Source organism: Diadema antillarum, unplaced genomic scaffold (genome assembly GCF_040938485.1).
Source record: "Diadema antillarum isolate AM-2024a unplaced genomic scaffold, OU_Dant_1.0 seq00000226_RagTag, whole genome shotgun sequence".
NCBI lineage: Eukaryota > Metazoa > Echinodermata > Echinoidea > Diadematoida > Diadematidae > Diadema > Diadema antillarum.
The window spans coordinates 687,456-700,860 of NW_027271278.1; the positions used below are offsets into that span (position 1 = coordinate 687,456).

The 13,405-nt window shown below is 36.4% G+C and overlaps 1 protein-coding gene across 1 annotated transcript in view; it reads right to left on the reverse strand.

The window, feature by feature from the left end:
- Window positions 1–2,790: 2,790 nt before the first annotated feature.
- LOC139729225 (alpha-aminoadipic semialdehyde dehydrogenase-like) overlaps window positions 2,791–13,405 on the reverse strand; it is a 52,084-nt gene continuing 41,469 nt past the window's right edge. The window contains exons 17-18 of the mRNA XM_071640158.1: window positions 8,926–9,001; window positions 2,791–4,877 (exon numbers count right to left, since the gene is read on the reverse strand). Coding sequence (XP_071496259.1) covers window positions 4,823–4,877; window positions 8,926–9,001 — 131 coding nt within the window. The 3' untranslated portion in view covers window positions 2,791–4,822. The remainder of the gene's footprint in view (window positions 4,878–8,925; window positions 9,002–13,405) is intronic.

Genomic DNA, 13,405 nt, shown 5'->3' on the forward strand with positions numbered 1-13,405 from the left:
TAAAAACAAAACACAAATAATACACATTAAAAAAAACATGAATGCAGTTACAAAAATATACCTATGATCTCTATAACATTTTTTAAGCCCAAAAGATCAATAAAGGCTAAGAATAATGGAGGAAAATGAAGAATTGAACTGTGTCATTCCGTGCAGAGTCGCAGGTATGGTTTCAAGATTAGTCATCATTATTAGTTAGGTCTGATTTGCTTAATAATTATTAAGTATTTAGAGTGTGCCTATAGTGAAAACCAGACTCAATTTCCTCGTCTGATGTAACGCTGTACGGTTTCTAGTGTTTTATATTCGGATTGGCGTGCAAGAATGACGATAACATTGATGGTGGAATTATGTTGTAGTAATGATAATACAGTACATGTAATAATCATCAGGGGCGGATCCAGGATTTTCGTAAAGGGCGACGAAAAAATATATATATACACCTGTATATTTCTGGTGCCCCTTCCGGGTTTCATCGGTTGAAAGGCGAATTTCAGAATTTTCTGAAAAATCAAATCTTTCAGAAAATTAAAGAGGGGCGCGCGCCCGGTGCGCCCCTCTTATATTCAACTTGATGAACACAACTTTGCGCAGGCAAGTACGCCCTACTAATAGAATTTTGAAATTTGACAGAATCTATAAGAAGTGCTTCATACTACACGAAATATGGTGGCACATGCATGCAGAATTATCTTTATGACAAAGGTCAAGAGGAAGACTTTAATTCATTGCATAAACTGCGAAAATTTTCATTAGTATTATTATACCTTTGTTCTTTGTTTTGTTGTTGTTGTTGCTGTTCTGGTAATTCGCTATTTTTAGATAAACACTGCTCCATGCAGCAACCAGACGTGTAAGAACCCAGTTCATGAACGTTACCATGATAATTGCAACACGGTATTTACTGGAAATACAGTGTATTGAATTGCATTTTATGCCAAACTTACATATCTCCTCAACCCTGTTATTTCAACACTTAATCACATGCCATGAGCCAATGCAATCGGTACTTGATACCTTGGGGTCGAAGTCCGGGCTAATTGGTTTCATAACCGAGTACGGCTATTGTCGAGGTTGGGGTGGGGTGTGGACAAGAGCTAATGAAAGAACAATGTCGACTTTTGAGCGAGTGCAAAATAAAGTAGAGTGCGTAGCCAATAGTCTGTAGGTGTTACAGATCCTAAATGCGAAAAGAAGTGACAAAAATAGAACCTGACGTCTCAGGGGGAGGGGCAAGAAAATGCTCCATTTTCTTTTTAATATACATTGTATATATGGGGGGGGGGGGGGGTAGGAGGGGGTATTTCCCATCCCTACGAGGAAGCTTTGGCATTTTAAAAATTGAAATTCAACTAGGCTCACGTTTTGGGTGACATACATAATTATGTACTTGGCCCTGGTACTTGGAATATCTTCTATCAATTAAGTAGGACAATAAATTAGTTATTTCATCTAATTAGCAAAGAAAAAAAAATCTTAAATTGCTGCGCGATTTACTAAACTACTCAAAATACTTCAAATTAACAGCTAAGCGTAGCGACCGAGCAGAGGGAGGGTATGGGAAGTGGTATCTCCCTCTTCTCACACGAGGGAGCTTTTGCATTATTGTAGAGTTAATATTCAACGAATATGTGGTTCACACATTGAATGAGATACCTGGAAATTTTTCAAGGAAGTAAGATTATACATTGGCTATTTTGTAAAATTGCCCCCCCCCCCAAAAAAAAAAAACAAAAACAAAAAAAAAACAAAAAACAAAAACAAAACACAAACAAACAACAACAACAAACGAAAACAAAAACAAATGACTTTTTTTTTTCTAATTCTTGTGTGACTTTCTCATTTAACGCTCAAAATCTAATATCACCGCGCAGCATTCGGGTGGGGAAACATGTGGAAGGGGTATCCCCTTCCAACAGAAGTAAAAGGGAAATTTTGTTTCTTGTTTGTTTGGTGTTTTTTTTTTCTTTTATTGAATTTCAGTGATTTGGTGTACACTTCAAGTGGACTATTTGACAAATTTTCAATCAGAACAGTACACAATATATATTATACGTTGATTATGTAAATTGCAAAAAACCAAAACCAAAACAAAACAAGATTTCATTGTTGCGTGACTGTGTGTCTAGCACCCATCCCACCCCAAATTATGATGAATTACAAAAGTTTCTAAATAATTTAATCAGATCATGTAAAGAGAAGAATTATGGTTGTGAATCAAGGAACTTGTGTCTATAAGGTGTATACATTGAAGGAAATTACCTTCTTGTTCAATATCTATTATTTTTACATCCAGGCAGGCAGATCATACTCATACATACACCTATTTTGTCATGTGTGTATCGAGGAGTGTGAGTGTATGTGTGTACAGTAGTATGGTTATGGGTGAGAATAGTAACCTCTGTGATCATGTTGTAATCATGAGGACAGTAAAATCCAAGATTATCAATACTGCCGTCCCTTGAATTGGCAAGAAAAAGTTTCATGCACGCTTGAAGGGAACAAAATGTTCCCTTTTTTTTCAATTCAATTCAATTGAACTGAATTGAAAAAAAAAAAGGGAACATCTACAACATGCTCAGCATAACATTTTCTCACAAGCAAAATTTCTTTGCACTTTGATGGCATGTACATATGCCACAATACAAGCTGACTCCAAGAAGATGAAATAAGTAAAGTTTACTGTGCAGTGTCTGATTATGCACTCTGACACATTGGCATTTCAATACGTGTACTCATGTGATGATCAACTTTAATCAAGAATACAGAATCAACATCTTGGTAGGAAGAAAATAAATGTTTATTCACAAACATGATAATATGCCTTTAAGACATTCAATTTGACAAAAATTCATGATCATGCAAATTATGATGCATCTCTAAAAAAGCATGGCACTCTGAGTTACTGGCAGCAATTTTTTTTTCAGTTTATGCCCACTTTTGACATGAAAGTAATTAAAATTCACAACAAATACCTGATCAATACCTTTACAAGGCTATTTTAGAAGAAACTCTAGAACCAAAATCATTCAAAGCCTTTTACAGATGTCACTTCATTTGGACATTTGCATGCTTTTTCTTTCACATTCATCAAAATAATGGGATATCTTTTGGGCCCAAATGTAATCAAAATGTTCATTATGGGTTCTTATACATGTGTACTGTGTGTGGTTCTTTCATATTCATCAAAATAAAGACATACTTTTTTACCCATTTGTGGTAAATATTTTCATCATGGGTTCTTAAATGACATGTTGTTCATTCACCAAATAAAGACATACTTTATCAAAATAAAGACATACCTTCTTACGCATTTGTGGTAAATATTTCCATTGTGAGTTCTTTTACTGCGTGTCGGTGAAAGTCAAATACAAGTACTCAACCCTTTATGTGCTCAGGCATTTAGGTGCAACTTGCCAAGCTTTTTGTCTGCATTCATATTTTGTAATTCCTCAAAACTTGATCTGACTGTATTCAAAGCTAGCCAGGCCTCTCAAGCATAACAATGTGGCTCAGTTCATCATGGTGACATAGTCAGGAGTAAGAGGATTAGGTTATCTCTTCATGGTGGCTGTTAGTTTCCACATACAGTACATGCATTTGTGCCAGTGAAGAAGGCCTTCCAGTAGCTGTGCCTAACAGCAAAGCACAGTTGTGGGGGAAAGAGAAAATAATTCTAATCACGGATTCCTTTCTCTTTTTTGACAGTGATAATGATGAGAACAGAAGATTTTGCACCCACAGCAATAAAACCATAAAAACCAGAAAGTAAATAGCATTCTGTCAACTTACAGTATCTCTTTAAAAAGTTAACTTTAAAATTCTGAAGATACGTGAATACTTTCCATTGTAATATGCCTTACGTCTTTACTATTGGCAGAATTGCTCTTTTCACACATGAAAGCATAAGGATTTAAAAAAAAAATGTCTTGTCGGCAAAGTCAAAATTGGCATGTATTCCACTAAAAGGCAAACAAATAGATAGACTATCTAAAACAAGTTTTTGGCATGATTAATCGAGAGAAAATTCTGTCTGACATGGTGGTAAATGTAACAGAAATATGATGCTGCTTACAGTTATTTCTTACAGAAGTTCTTTTGTGCCTCGTTGCAAGCCATAAAGATCCTAAAAATGTTCATAAGTACAGGGCCACCCTGCCGTAATGATAAAACATCCAGATCTGTGACTCAAGAGTGGGTATGCCAAAAGCTTTTTTCTTTTCTGACAGAAAATATTACATACACCTATCAACCAAGTTGAAGACCATAATACGCCAAGCCTCCCTACCACACACTCGAAACAAAACAAGAAGAAAGTATTGTGGAAAAGCATCTAAAACAAAGATAAACGGCTGTTTGACAACCACCACTACGAAAAAGAAATAAGAGGCTTATCTGCACTCTGCAGACTCCTCTTAGAAATAAAGAACTTGAATGATTAATGTACAATGTCCAGGTGAGCAGAACTATAAAACTTCATGATAGAAGATTAATGATTGGCCTCATTCCATATATCACATCTTCAGCCAAGTTTCAGTCTCTTTTCACTCCAGTTCTAGATTTCAATGGTTTTCACTTTCTTAAACTATCAGCCTTGTCTGCATTTACTGTACCAATATTTCTTAATCAGTCTATGTTCACATTCCTTTTTTTTTCTCCTCCTCCAGATATTTCTTCTCATCCTTCTCTCCCTAGCTCACACATTCTCCTTCTGTGTTATTCCTTAAACTCCTGCACAATGAACTGAGCAGAGTGTTTGCCGTTCTCTCTGCAGCATAATTGCATTATGTGTGTCAGATGAATAGGGGCTGTGTGTCCACGTCTACTCGAACTTCACCCCCTGGGCAAGAGGGAGCTCCTTGCTGTAGTTGACAGTGCTGCAGGGGAAATGATAGACATAACACATATAACACATTAGCATGCCACTCTGCCTGGTAATACAAAATTGAAGGAAAGGTAAGTTGAAATCACTTTATAAAGTACATTGTATGTATGTACTGTATGTTCAAGAAGGAAATATTTTACCATGGAGCTACAAACATAGTGCCATGGTCTTACAGAGGTTTTTAACAGTCAAAAATCACAAGTACAAAGTCCTGCCAGTGACTCACTAATAACATAAGTCTAGATATAAAAGTAAAAAAGTACCATGTTACATTAACCCGTTGAGGAGGAGTCCCGAGTACACTCGGGCAGGGGTCTATGAGAAATGCGTGTTGTAGCAAAATGCGTGTTGTAGCAAAATTAGCCCATCCTCAACGGTTTAAGTTACACATTTAGAAATAAAATGCACAGCCTGACAGCCAGCTGAAGTTGATTTCTTTGAAACAGCAGTGAATGAGCCCTATTAAAGCATCACTTTTTTTATACAGCGCAGGCCAGCTGCTTGCACATATTGCCTCTCTTTTTCTCTGAAAACATGCCTCTCAGATCATTCACCTTGAACACTGTTCACTGATCAGCATTTGTACAACACACTACAGTACTGTAAAAGTGGTTTCTTTCGCATACAGATACTTTCGCGGTTTCCATTGGTGCCAACGTTTTCGGGTGTGTTTAAATTCGCGGTCTGCAAAATCTGTGAATTCACAGTTGGCAAAAACTGTTCTATCTTGTACATGAAAACCCAAAGTACAATGTATAATCCAATTATTCTTTTACTTTTTAAGTAGAAATCAAAATCAAATGCAGGCTTACCTAAAATCCCGTCTCTCGAGTACTTTATAACATGCTTGTACCTACATTGCGCGGTATCACTGTGTGTGTGTTGACCATCAATACACTCAATGTGCGGAGTCTTCGTGTGTGCATGTGCGCAATAGTATTGTAACAAGTGGCAAGTTTAAAAACATTTTCACAGGATATCAAATTTGCTGTTCAACCTCAAAGCGCGAAAAGCGCGAAAATAAAACCACCACGAAAGAAACCACTTTTACAGTATTTAACCTATTTTTCCTTCCTGGGATATTTGCAATCTCTCTCTCCCTCCCTCTCATTTTCACACATGCATGCACACACACACACACACACACACACACACACACACACACACACACACACACACACACATACACACACTGCAAGGAATGGGAAAGTTCATTCAACTCTGCATCAGCTGTTTGCCATGTGATTTATTCTCCCAACCAAGCCCATATGAGGAGTGACTAAATCAAACAAGTGAGCTGCCAATGTTTGACTTGTCTTTTGACTTGTCTTTAGACTCCATAGAGGCAGTCCTGACAACCACTGTGTAGACACATGCCACATACTGCCCCCAGAAAAGATCGTATCAACTCACTACAAATCCTGTATGATGTCATCAAAGTTGGAACCATGCCTACGGCATTACGGCCTTACCCACAATGTGTACTGAGGCACAAATCCTTATACAACTGAGATTAGAGATATATTTTCAATTATCTTCTCCAGACTTATTACATGTTACCATGTATCACAAAACCAGCAGAAAATAGCATATAAATATATACCAATTTTACAAGAGGCCTCATAGGTGAAGTGAGCAAACCTGGTCTCTTTTAATTTTCTGAAAGACACATTTTTTTTTCTCAATATGATCCAAATTTTGGGACTCCACAATAAATGGAAATGTTTTCTTTTTTTGCATTTTTCCAAAACAATTCAGTTTTATGTTTTTGTTGTTTGTTTGTTTTTTGGCATGATTAGGTATGCCCAAGTGTTCCTTTTTCAATTCTTAAAAAAAAGGAAGAAGATAATGTTTTTTCTTTCAAAGTTGGTATTTATGCCATGAATAGAATGCACTTTAATGAGTGTGCAAAATATCAGCTTAATCTGACAGTCCCTTTGAAATAGTTGCTGATGAGTTTAGAATCCTGTGTTTTGTTCCATTCATTGCACAGAGCACCACTAGATGAGATGTAGTGTTTAAATGTCAAAGCCTTGTTTCTTGGTGAACACTTTTCCAGAGGATGTACTTTCTTTTGATCATTTTAGAATACTGGACTAGGAAAGTCTGTTTGCATTGAGTCATATGTTACTTTAATCTTTAATAGAGTCTTCTCTTTCCAAATCTTCCCTTAACAATAAATTGTGTCAAGCAACGTTTTGGTGGTTTTGTGATGCAGCATCACATTCATGAAATATTCTGTGGCTTCATCTATTTTCAAGTTACACATGTACCCTGGCAATGGCACGAGGAGCTCTTTTGGCATGGTAACATACAGAGTACTGTATGTACAACAAGCACAATTTAGGGTGGTCCACAACTTGAAATTTGCGCATGTTGCCAGCTCAGAATCTGAGAATATTGCAGAAATTGTATGTGCGCAGAGCGCACATCACAAGCATGTAGTATGCAATATGCACAAGTTTCTCACATGTTTGAATACATTCTAATTTGAGATTAATTTTATTGCAAATTCTTGAGGTTGTTGCATAGCATGTTGCTGGCTTTTGAGAAAGCTGCAAAAGAATTTGAACACGTTGAAGCGACATGCTGAAACCCCTCGTGAACCATCCTGCAATATACACTATTGCACAATATAGTACAAAATAAGTACTCCCCAGTGTATTGCCAGCAAACTTGTATTGCATTGATAACTGTATAAAAGAAACAGGTATAATTTTACTGGAATTACAACAATAATTTCCTTTCTACACTATGATTCAACTGAGATATAGAATTGAGTGGGGGTTTTCTTCCTGGTATGTGGTATATGAATCTCAATAATAATGGTGTGGTAACTAGACTGTAGGTAAAAACATATTACCTTTATTTTGCATTATAATTATCATAAATTCTCCTGAACTTGTGTTATCCTCACTCTTTAAAGGGATCGTATTGTTTTGCTTGAGACCTAATTTCAGGTTTCTAACATCTTTTGGTGAGATAATGAGAAACCTCTTATGAAATATGAGATAGCATGTAATTCTATGAGGAATTCAACGTTTATTTGATGAAAATTGGTTTTGAAATGGCTGAGATATCAAAAAAAAGAGTGATTCTAATGAAGTGTGGAACCCACACTTTCTTATGATCGCTTTGTTTTACTTTGTTTTTGGATGTTTCAGTAATTCCAAACCCGATTTTCATCAAATAAACTTTGAATTCCTCTTCAAATGGTATGTTCTGTACTATATCATAAGTGATTTCTTGGTATCTCACAAAAAGTTAAAAGCCCAATTCTCATCTCCATCAATAATGTAATACCATCCCTTTAAATAACTTACATTGTTTTTGTACAACTTCTTTATTTTTTTGTATTTACTAAAACTAAAGACAGGAAAAAAATTGAGCTTACATAGATTTTTTTTTTTAAATGTTTCTTTGATGTTTACAAAACAATCTTCATAGAAATAAATTCAATCGATGCATGAAGTGTTCACATTGATTTTTCAGAGGACATGCACTGATTGGATAGGTAATGCTTTTATATGACAAGAATAGGAAAATGATACCAATTTCAGTGATCAGATATCCATATAGTTGAAGATTTTCACTGGCAAGCCCTTAAATCTAAAGTGGCTGGATACCCACGAAGTGTCACTGCTTATTAAAAGTTTGAAAGGTTTTCCAAAGTCCATTGACTAAGCCAAGGAACTGATGATGTCTACTCTACAATGTATGATGACATCAACTTCTTTGCACTAAAAATGAATTGCATAAGGTCAGTCCGTTAGATGAAGATTGTGTAACTTGTAAGCTACATGTTTCCATATTTAGACTGCCGACACACTGAGATAGGTCACCTTCAGGAGAGAGAGAGAAAGAAAGAAGGAAGAGAGAATGATAGGAAGGGAGAGAGACTCTAGATCAACACACAGACTTTGCATGAGAGATAAATCCCATTTCAGAGGGCAGTGTGCCAGTTAGCACAACACCCTTGTAAGCATCACACTGTAGACAACAGTATGTGTGCTCAGTGTGTAAAAGTTTGTTGAACTCACCATGTTGACCGCCTCATGTACTGTTTCCATGCATCACTGCCAGACTCACGCCCACCTCCTGTGTGTTTCTCACCACCTGATGAAATATCAACATTCAGTCCACAAGGTGGTATAAAACTCATGATGATATCTTGAAGACAACTGACACAACAAAACTCTACATTACATGCAAACATCTCAAGAATTTGCTCACATTCAGACCACTAGTACATTAATTTCAAACTGTGATGAGGGTAAAGCATTGTATAGGCTTGATACAGGAAATGTTCTGGGCCCTATTTTATGAAGAGTTAGAATTTATCACATGGTTGATTTCAACTGTAAGTCTATGGCAGCCAGTGAGGTAAGGACATTTAACCCGTTGAGGACGGTTTGCTTTTGCTACAAAACGCATTTCCCGCATGCTTGTCCGATTATACTCGGGACTCGTCCTCAATGGGTTAAAATTGATTTTATCTTTCGATAAAACAGGGCCCTGGATTATTGACTCTGTTGTGGTATTCAAGATCAAAAGAAAGAAAGCATTCAGATTTAATTTTTGACAGTCTGTGATTGGAAAGCAGCTTTAGTCAGCAAAGTTATAGTCAATACAGTAATACTGCCTTAGTGACCACCTGCCTACAATGGCCACCTGCCATATACTGGAATAAAAAAAAAAATTGAAAAGAAAAATCCCCCCACCCCCCAAGATAAAAGCCATGTTAAAAAGCCTGTCTACAACATCCGTTTTTATCGTCTCCCTCGGTTGGCCACTCTAGACAGGTGAGACTGCACTTTTTTTATAAGACAGGAGTGCGAGAAAAAAAAAGAGAAGAGAGAAATATCATGCCAAACACATTACCTCATGGGGGGGGGTGGGACTGTGAAATAAACACAGGGAGATAAAGCTGAAGGAATTGCCAAAATGAACAAGACTTGGTGGAAGATATGGAAGAGAGAGCAATAAAACTTCAGGGAGTCAATACATAAGAACATATAGAGAGATTGAGAGGGAGAGAGAGAGATAGAGACAGATATATATATATATAGAGAGATATATAATAGAGAGAAAGAGAGAAAAGAAAAAGAGAGAAGAGATAAAGAGGAGAGAGAGAGACAAACAGAGATAGTTGGCCAGTAATGATATAAATTTGGAACGATTGTAAACCTTGAGCCTTTAAACTGATAATATGTCAATTATGGTCTTATCTTTATTTCTTTTATATCACTGAGCACAGACTTACAATGTGCCCCACTTTATCGTGGAGGTCATCACTGATTTGGCTTTAATGTCCAATAAAGAGACAGTGAAACAAACCACAACTTAAAATTGGGAATCATGTAAACACTTGACCACCTCCCTGGGACAAACAAAAGCCTTACTTAGGTCAGCCATTAAAGCCAAATTAAATCAACAAAAAGCATAAAAATGTATACTGTATATGTATATCCAACATACATACAATACAATATATCATATAAACAGATAAGCAAAAGCAAGTAAACTACCAAAACAAATAACAACAAACTGTCCATTTGAAGTTTTAGCCTAAGACAAATCATTTTGACAGAGTTAACTTCGACTAATCTGTACGAATTCTATCGAAGATTTTTCAAAGGATGGAAGATAATATTGTACTCAAGTGACACTTCTGTCATGGAAAGTGTTTTAAGTCAAAAGAAATTTATTTCTTTTTTCTATTTTAAGTTAAGTAGATTCTTCTTGTACGCTTGCTCAATGCTATATGTGAGAGCCATCACATGCACACCATATATACTGCTGTCATATCATTCAAACTGGATGGAAGTTGATACACAACTCTGACGTAAAAGTCATCACATTAAAGGCATAATTTACCATTTACAGATGAAACAAAAACAGCTATAGTCCTTCAAAATAGTTCTAAAATGTAAGTTTGAGACAGAAACAACCACTTTAAAAATTTGAATCGGTATTTATTTTAAGTACTTAAAATATACAAAATGTAATATAATAAAACTGTTTCTACACTAAACCATATAGTTAAGGTTTATTGACAAAAATAGTGGTATCTACTTACATTTTAGGTTTTATTGCAAAATGTTTACATGGCAGGATGTTTTGTGATACATCTGACCTACACATATGTACCAAATGTGATATCTCAAACATTTTTTCAAACATTGCTCAAAATGGTGAACCTTCATGTTATCAGTTGTTGGTCAAAGAATTTGATTTAAAGTGACATAAGGGGAAACTGTGAACTAAGAAGGAAGCTATCTTGGATAAATGCAGTGATAAATTAAAAGATAAACATTTTTTCATCATTTACTACTCACATCATAAGGCAGCTCAGTGCAATTGGCAATTTCTTGACTGCATTTCCATTACTTTGCTCAAGGCGCATGTAGAAACCAAAACAAACCCGGGTGTAAAAGCCCCATATCTACTAAATGCAACTGCTCCAATAATATCTGCATGCAAGCTCTGACCAAAGCCAGATCAAACTGTGCCCCTGATTAGCTTGCTTGATCACTCTCGGTCAAAGATTTGTTTGTTAATAGTTGCACTAAGCAAACAGACAAATGCAGTGGCGGATCCAGAGGGGGGCGCAACTGGCGCACACCCCCCCCCCTTTATTTTTCGTAAAAAACAAAAGAAATAAAAAGAAAAACAATGAAATGAAACCCGGAAGTGGCACCAGAAATATTAGTCACGCCCCCCCTTTACAGAATTCCTGGATCCGCCCCTGCAAATGTGTGTCATTTTTCATGCTAAATGCCACTGCAACAAATATTTTGGGAAAAATTATCTTCCATCCTCTTTGCCTAAGATAAGAGCAGGGAGCTAAGTTCACTGGTTTGTTTCGTTAGCAGTAGTTTCAGGTACATACACATCTCAAAGTGACTTATTACGTTATGGGCAAATATTAGTTTTTCACCCAATTCCCAGGCCCCTGTGCAACGGGACTGTGTCAGGCCTAATGGTTGAGTATATTAGCGGCAAAATTACAACATCTGCCATCATGCAGTAGTGATTTGATCAAGAGAGAAGAGAATGACCTTTGCATGCTTATCACAGAATAATACCGCATACAAAACAAATAACAATAACAACTAGAAATACGCTATGCATTGCCATGCAACAGTAGTGACTCCCCAAGGTCACTACATAATCTCTGCAGTACCATATAATCTCCCATGAAACAAAAGGGCTATTCAAGAGTATAAAGTATGCGAAATATTTAGCAGGTTTATTTTTTTTTTCCAAATCAGAACTTCCCCAAAAGTTTCATGAGTGGTTTGTCTAGTCAAAGATATGTAATGAAAATGCAAATATAGTTTAAGCCAGCCCGAGTTATTACAATTCCTGACCTCACAGAAAAGATGTGTGCAACATAAAGTGAGGAGAATACCGTTCTCCTTTCTATTTTGAAAAACCTATCGAAACTCACCGAACATGTCTGATATTTGTGATGTCACTGAATGGAATCAGCAAGCAAAAGAAGACTACATCCTATAGACAATGCACAGGTTCAAAGGTGGAACTGTTTTCCTTGGTGAGCATTTTATTGATATCTAGCCGCAACAAATGCCATACCAATGCAAAGTGAATAAAGCACTTTTCTGTGTCACTTGAATAATCTGCTTTTAAAAAATCAACAGTAACAACAATCTTTTAAATAATAGGTGATATTCCTGTCTCTCAGGCACTTGCCAGCCCCGAACACTTCAGCAAAAGTCATTGTCAGCATTCACTCGGCCTTGCTACAATTGCAATCAGCCACACTGCCATGCTGGGTGGTTTGCTGTTCATTCACATTCACTCCATTCCTTGTTACACATATATACACATACTTTTCAAATGCAAAAAATATGATGGCCCTTGCATTTCAAAAATCTTAGAATAAGTCTTTCCAGTGATGGTTTCTAAGCTGGGCACTGGCATAGTATCGTTCTGTGCCACCCCTTCTTTCAGAGAATATCACATTTAGCATAATTCGAAGTAATTCAACCTTTTCTTCAGTAACAATGAATGCACTTATGATTAGTGTTTTAGCTGTGACATGTCATCTGCTGCTGTTAAATTGGTCCATTTTATGACGTCAGTATCAAAACTATGTATAATTTTCTCAAATTCATCCGCGGTACTGCAGACATCGTAAGAATTTTCTCTTTTCTCTTGTTGCATTCCCTGCTGAGGAATGAGCAAAAGTCTTATATTTTGTTATTTCCAAGATTCTGGCATACACACAGCATATATGAATTTTTGCCAAATGTAACTTTCTTTAAATATTCACTTTGACTTTGCAATTGTGGAATACAATAATCAACAGAGTAATGTACATGTGCACATCTGCAGTCATGTGGGGATCATGATATTTTTGCATGTTGTTGAATCGGCAAAGAGCTGGACACACTAATAAATTTCCTTTAAATAAACAACCTGAAAAATAAACAGCATAGTCAACATTACATCCCTCACAAATCATTTCTAGTCCTCTAATTGGTCGAGAGCACC